The sequence below is a fragment of the Arachis hypogaea genome, chromosome 4 (assembly GCF_003086295.3).
Source record: "Arachis hypogaea cultivar Tifrunner chromosome 4, arahy.Tifrunner.gnm2.J5K5, whole genome shotgun sequence".
Classification (NCBI taxonomy): Eukaryota; Viridiplantae; Streptophyta; class Magnoliopsida; order Fabales; family Fabaceae; genus Arachis; species Arachis hypogaea.
This window is the reverse complement of record NC_092039.1, coordinates 48,647,323-48,654,897: the sequence shown is the minus strand read 5'-3', so window position 1 is coordinate 48,654,897 and position 7,575 is coordinate 48,647,323. Positions and strand designations below refer to the sequence as shown.

The window sequence follows — 7,575 nt, the reverse complement described above, 5'->3', positions numbered from 1 at the left end:
GAATCTTTGATTAACCTAGACTTGTCCGCCTAACCTATGACAACCTATACAATTAAGTTCTAACCTAGCTACCTATTCCTCACTTTTTCACATACTCATGCATTTCCTTTTTCATTTCACAACACATATGCATTGATTCTTTTTGGACTTTACTTTGGGGCATTTTATCCCCTTTTTATTCTTTCCTTTTTTTTCTTTTTCTTCTCTTTTTCAATTTTTTTCTTTCTTTTTCTATATTTTCTTTCTTTTTATTTTTCTTTTGTCTTTCTCTTTTTTTCTTTTTCTTTTTGGTGTACTTATATACAAGAACATCAATGCATAAAGGTCTAACATTTGATTAATACATGAGTATGTACCCAATTCCCAATATTTATAACAAAAACAAAAACACACCCTTTTTACTCAACCAATGTCCCAAGTTTCCTACACTTGAATGATACTCACACACTAGCTTAAGCTAATCAAAGATCCAAATTGAGGACATTTATTGTTTTTCACTTTTAGGCTTGTAATGTGCTAAATTAAGAACAAGTTGGTTAATCGTAGGCTCAAAGTTGGCTAACAATGGAGGATAAGAGGTAAGGCTATTTGGGTAAGTGAGCTAAATGAAACAATGGCCTCAATCATATAAGTGCATGAATACACAAAATAATTGACATAAAGAATCAAACAAATCAAAGATTACAATCATAGGAAGAGAATAATGCACACAAGAAGGGAAAATAAGTGGTTATAAGATGTAACCACACCATTAGGCTCAAAATTCACTAGGTTGTGTATTCTTAGCTCAAAAATCTTGTTCCATTAAATATATAAGTCAAGCAAGTTCTATGAAATGTTTTCACTCAAATCAATTGAAGTGCCCTATGGATAAAAATCTTGAAAAGTCTAATTATTTTGACTAAGCTTATTATGTCAACTAAAATCCTAAAAACCTAAAATGGAATGCAAAAGTGTTGAGATTAGAAATTTGTCACCCAAGAACGCCGAACGGTCGGACGACCTCCCCACACTTAAAAGTTTGCACCGTCCTCGGTGCATGCTAAAATGAACAATGGGGTACGGCGACTCTCCGAGTTGCTACCTTCAAATGGTAGGTCAACTGGTTGCTACATGTTCTTTCTTCCGCTTCCTTTGTTGCTTATGGTGTATCATATCATGAAAAACAAAAATTAACACCATAAGATAAGAAAATACAAAAGCAAGGGAGCATACATTGTTAGAATGAGGTGAATCACTAGAATGAGGTGAGTGATTAAGTTGTGACATTCATAAAAGTAAGTGTGCATTCTAAGTTGCGCGCGGTTTAGAGCACGCACACTAACATAGAAAGCTCGGTCACTGTAACAACCCTAATTTTTGAAAATCAAATAATTAGATATTTGTGATTTATTGATAATTTTATTTTAAGAAAATTATTTTGCTAAAGGTAATTAAATAAAGTTTCATGATAATTGAAGTTTAAATTAATTAAAAATTTTATATAATCTTTATTAGATATTTGGTATAATTGAACTTATAATTTTGATAATTTAAAAATAAGAAGAATTGTATAATTTAATTTAAATAAATTCTATTTTGAATGAATTATGTTATTAATTTGAACTCTTAAAAATTATTTTATTAAAAAGATTAGATTGATATTTATAAATACTTTAAATTTAAGTCAATTAATATTTGTGTACAATTTTTATTATAATTAGTTATTTTATAAATTGAAATTAAAGTTTCGTAGAAGAAAAATAAAGAAAAGTTATATCCTTTAATTTGAATAATTAAAATTGAGTTTAAACTATATTTTATAAAAATGTGATTAATATATTTATTTTTTAATTTAAATTATAAATAATTGATTAAACTTAACAATATGATGATAAATAATATTCCTAAATATTTTTAGTAGAGTATATTTGATTTTAAAATTACTCTACTCTTCAGTTTTATTAAAATATCTATTCATACTTATCCTTATTCTTTTATAAAATCCTAATTTTTAACCCTAAATTGAATCAAAAACTCTAATTCCCAAATTTCAGAAACCCTAACCCTAATGTTTCCCTTTCCCTAGCCTCTGAAACACACAGCCTTCACCCCCTTTCTTCCTAAACACAATACACACACAAAACAGAGAAAGAAACACAGACATAGAGAGGAAGAAGAGAGAGCTCGGAATCGGAGGGGAAGGAGCCGCACTCTACGCCGTCCAATTCACCGCCACCGCCGCACCTTGCCTGCGCTGTCACCACCGTTCCATGGAGCCGCCGCCGTCATCTACGCGTTGCTGAGGGAAGCCCGAGACGGAAGATGAGGGAGGCGCGAGCCAAGGACCGCGATGAGGAGAAGCCATCGTCGTCAAGCCACACGTCGCCACCGCTGGAGGAGTTTTGCGCGTCGCCGTCATTCATTCGCGTTCTGCCGCCGCCGCTTCAAGGGTCTATCGTCACTGCTGATGTCGCCGAAAGGAGGAGAGCGACCACCACGAGGAGCTACCTCCGAGAAGAGGAGTTGTATTCCACGCTGCTGTCGCCATCGATCCACGACCACAACCGCGAGGGTTCCGTCGCCGTCATTCCAGTGCCATCATTTGTGCCCTTCGTCACCATCGCCGTGAGTAAAGTCTGCCTCTGGTACTAGTTGAAACGCCAAAGTTGCTGTTTTGATTCTGATGTAATTCGTCCTTGTCTCTACTCATTGTTGTCCTCTGTTCTGCCTCTGCTTGTGATTTTTGTAGTTACCGGAGTCTTTGTTGCCGTGGATACTGCCATTGGGGTCGCTGGGAACCAATGTTGGAGATGCCCTTAATGATTCTAATGCTGCTACATAGGTTCCGAGCTGCTGTGTTGTTGCCAGAGGAAGGGAACTCATAGGAAAAAGGTCACCGAGCCTGCTGTTTAGTTTGATTGTGTTGTTAATGCGACACTGAGGTAGGGGATTTATTTTTAAAGTTAAACGTTTTTAATTTAGAATGCCCACAAAGTTATTTGGATAAGTGCAAATGGTTAACAATGGTTAAGAATTTCTTAATTGACATGAATGACTTGAAATGCATTTGAGATTAGTTAGTTGTTCTGATTATTCTGAGCTGTGATTGAATTTAGATGCTGTTGTGAATAATGATTTAGTACAATTTATTAAATTGAAATATGCCGAGTTAATTATTGAAAAGTTGTCGTATGGATAATTGATGAATTGAGTTTGGATTGTTGCTGTGAATGTAATTGGTTTTGTTGTTATGAGAAACTAATTGATAGAAATAAGCTTGGTTTGAGGTTGAGAAATTTGGATTAAGTTTGATGATGTCGTAGTGTTTCAATTGGTGTATTGAATTCAGGTTATGGTTGTGAATGTTTTTGGGCTTTGTTGTGAGTGTTTGAAGCTGTAATTGATATTGGTTTTTCTGATTTTGATGGAATTGTTGAAAAGTTCTGACTCTATACTGAATTAGTTGAGTTGTGTGGCTGAAATTACGATTGGAATGATTGAGATTTTTTATTGGAACTTTGGTTGAATTCGTTGATTTTGTGAAATTGAATTATAAATTGTTTGATGAGAGATTATTATGATTTCTGTATTTTGATGGATCAAATTGAAATTGTTGCTGTTAAGTTGGTTTACTCTAATGGATTTAGTTAGTGATTAATTGAAGTTGGGCTTAAGGAATAATTGGAAGACTGAATCTTGAAATGTTGAACTAATTGCTGAAAATCTGATTTTTGAAATTAAAAGATGACTTTGGAAGTAAATCTGTTATTCAACGATAATCTAAATGATATGAGAGTAAAGGCCAAGTAAACTATAATAAAAGTTGTTGTTGGGATTGAATTTTGAGAAGTTTGAATTAACTATAGAACTAGTTATGATTTTTCAAAATGTAAAACTTAATTTTCTGCATTACTTTTAAATGAAGCCGGAGACTTTGAAAATCTATAACTAATTCTGTGATGATCGGAAATGCGTGGGACCAAGTCTGGATTAAGCTTGGGAATATGGGAAGCTGGACTGGTGAATTTGAGACTTTTTCATTAAGTTTATGATTTATGGTGAATTTTTGAATTATGAATGTCAAATCTGGTTTTCTGCAGAACGCTTAACACAGCAGCAACTTGTTTCCTCTATTAGAAATTATCTAGTTTGAATTTTGAAATGGAACCAATTTTAAATGAAACTCTGGTCCTAGTACTTTAATTTCATAAAAATTAATAATTGTTAGAGTTGTGGTTTTAAAGATATGGATTCTTTAAAGTAAGATGTATTATGCAGTAAAAATCAGGTTTTGTTTTCTAAGTCAGTAAATTTGAGACTTTATAATTTTTAATTCTGGAATGATATTGAGATGCAACCAATTGGAGGTGAAAGTTGAGTATGTTTAGTATATATGATTTAAATTGCAGGGTTTTCCATGTTTTAATAAGTGAGTTATGGGACTTGGAAGAGGTTGTGTTCAATGATTTGTAAAACAGACTTCAGCAGAAAATTACCTAACTTCCAAGCTATGTAACTCCTTCATTAAAAATGGAATGACCCTGGAACCAATTGAGAAAGAAATTTGCATAAGTTATGTTTAATCACATTAATTTTGAAGGTGGTTGGATTTAAATTGGATTTTATATGAAATTTCGAATGTTGTACGCTGCTGCTGTCTTCTGGTTTTAAGGTACTACAGAGCAGTCACGGTTTTGCTTATATTCCTGAAGCTAGAGCCAGCGAAAAATTGTGAGTTTTTGTTTAATAGAAAGCGTAATTCGAGACGGTTGCATGGACACAAGGTTTGATTCCGAATTCGTTTGATATTTTAAAAATAAAACTGAAATTAGACTGCCGATGTTGTTTTGGTGATTACTTGGATATGGAATTTGAGAAATAGATTTTCTATACTATTATCAAATGTTTTTGAGAATATATTGTTGTGACAATTGTTGAGAAAGGTTTGATGAGATATTGAGAAAGAGGGAACTGTAAGGGGTGGTTAAGTCTGAGTTTTAGGGGAGGTGTTGTCAAAATTTTATAAAAATCTGAGGTTTTATTCGAAAAGTCATTTTAAAAGATTTGAACTTGAAAAATTATATTATTTGTGTTTTATCTAAATAAGAGAAGAATTATACTATTTTGAATTTGGAAATATCAAGGAAAGGTTTATGTTTCAAGTTTGAATTATTTAAGAAAGGAATTATGTTTTGAATTCAATTTAATATGAAAAGAGTTATGCTTTGGGCTTGAAATAAATGATTACTTTTCAGGAGTTTGGTGAATTTTATAATATTTGAATCCGAATGATAAAGAGAAATGGTTTGAGCTAAGATATTGTAAAAATGAAAGATGTAAAGCTTGTATAGTATGATTGAACAGAAAAAGAAAGAGGTACTGCATAAGAATGTGAAAGTGATGGTGAATAATGAGAATGATAATAAATGATGGTAATGAGAATGTTTATGTGATGATCTGCTGCGTGAAGGCAGTCAGATAGATAGTGGTGCGACCACTGAGAACGCTTTCCTACGGTACAGATCCATATTTTAATTCTGTAAGGCAGAGAGGTTATTTTCTGTTACAGAAGTACTGTGACCACCTGTTCCATTTCTGTAGTGGCAGAGGGGTTATTTCCTGTATACAGAAGGTGTGTTAGCATACATCCCTGCAGTGGTAGATGTGTTATTTCCTGCGTGTAGTGGACCCTGTGGTGGCAGAGGGGTTATTTCCTGTACACAGGGATATAGCCAACAAGGAAGCCTTACCTGGTCAAAGGACTCTGGGTAATGTCGGAAGCGGGTATATAACCGACAAATGAGCTCATTACCTGCACTAAGGCTAGACATGCATCATCCTTGTTTGTGCATTTGCATTTGATTGGGTTTGCTCGTTGTACTTCCCTGTGATTGTGCTGTTTGTCTTGTTGTGGCTTGTTTGTATGTTGAATTGAATCTCTTATTAGTGCTATTAGTTGATGAATATATGAAGGTGATTAAGAATTGACATTTTGATTGAGAATTAATTATGTGACTGATAGATGGTTAATGTGACTAGTTTCATATTTAGAATTTGTTGAGATTAGAGATTTTGAAGGAGGTAATTAATTAGCTAAAGTAAAACCAAAAGTATTTCCAAAAAGATTTGATAAAAATAGAGTTTCCTTGAGTATGTTAATTATTTGCATATTAATCATTACTTTTACGGCATTCCCATTTCCTATTGAGAACATGTGGTTTGTTCTAACTCCAAAATCTTCCACCCTTTCAGTGACACAGGTTCGAAGACTCAATTTGAAGCTGCGGGAGACTATAGAACTTATTTATGAGTTAAGTTTATGACTTGAGTTTCTTTCATAGAATTCTCTCACCTTTGAAGCTTTAGTTTTTATTTTATGCAGACGGATAGGAGTTGTACCTGAATTTTATTTAAATTCTTTTGTATAATATTTTTATTATTAATAATTATGTGATTATTATTACTGGGTGATGTTTGCTATATGATTTTAATTAATAAAAACAAAATTTTTTCTGGAATTTCCTACAAAACTAAATCGTGATATCGAACTAAAGACCCAATAGTAAATAGTTAATAAAGGAAAGCAGGTTGGTAATGCCTTACCTTCGGTACGATCATGACGTTCTGCAAGTTGGGTCGTTACAGTCATAATGCACAAAAAAAGAACATGCAGCTCACTCATCCTAATGTGCTTGAAGTATTTTAAACTTGTAGTTTAAGACAACTAAATAAGCGATAAAGAAGTAAGAAAGCATTCAAGCAATATATGTGGATGCATATGATCAAGAAGCCCAATGCATTAAGGTAAATGCACAACATCCACTATTAATAAATTGCCTAATCAAAGAAAAAGGTTCGAATCACATGGTGGCTAAATCATGCAATTCAAAAAGACTTAGAAAGATTAAAGGCAATATCACCCACTTGGTATGCACAAAATTAGGCATGAAGAACTCAAAACTAAGTAATAAATTGTGACCTCACTAATGAATCCAACAAATATTATGAACATAATGATGTTGAGATAACATTCCTTTTAATACTCCACAGCGATTAATGGTAAACAATATCAACAATCCAACACTTATAATGAAAAAGAGAAAATTGAAATAAAAACTAAACTAAAACTAACTAATCAACTAACTAAAATAAATGGTTATCAATGGTGTTTGGAAGTGTTGGATGGGGGTAGGAGAAGGGAGGGGAAAGGAGAAGGAAAGAAGTGGAAAGAAGAGGGGAAAAGAAGATATGTGGAATAAGGTGATCCACACGGACGCGCGCTGCACGCGTGCGCGTGGCCGGGGATGAAATCGGATCGACACGTACGCGCATGTCACGCGTACGCGTGAGTTGGTTTGTGCCAGAGGCACAATGTTCGCGCGATGCAGGGCCAATTCTCGGGTCAATGTATGGAGGGGTGAAACTTCCGCATCCATGCGTACGCGTCATGTACGTGTGCACGTGGATGGGCGAAAATGCTTGGGGCACGCGTACGCGTGCATGGCGCGTACGCGTGGGTTGGTGCGCTGTTTTTTCAAAATTTGTCTATGTTTTTGCACCAAACCAAGCATTCCAAACCTTCAAACAGCTACC

General features: G+C 34.2%; 1 protein-coding gene across 2 annotated transcripts; it reads left to right on the top strand.

Moving 5' to 3' along the window:
• The first annotated feature begins 1,970 nt into the window (after positions 1-1,970).
• Positions 1,971-6,445, top strand: LOC112796741 (uncharacterized). Of its 2 annotated transcripts, none has more exons than XM_025839331.3 (3): positions 1,971-2,607; positions 2,732-2,924; positions 6,235-6,445. In XM_025839331.3, the coding sequence occupies exons 1-2, from the start codon at positions 2,305-2,307 to the stop codon at positions 2,822-2,824; spliced, it is 396 nt and encodes a 131-aa protein (XP_025695116.1). In that variant the 5' UTR covers positions 1,971-2,304; the 3' UTR covers positions 2,825-2,924; positions 6,235-6,445. The 2 variants fall into 2 exon arrangements, with proteins under 2 accessions (XP_025695116.1, XP_025695115.1); XM_025839330.2 differs by having other exon boundaries at positions 2,007-2,627.
• The last annotated feature ends 1,130 nt before the right edge of the window (positions 6,446-7,575 follow it).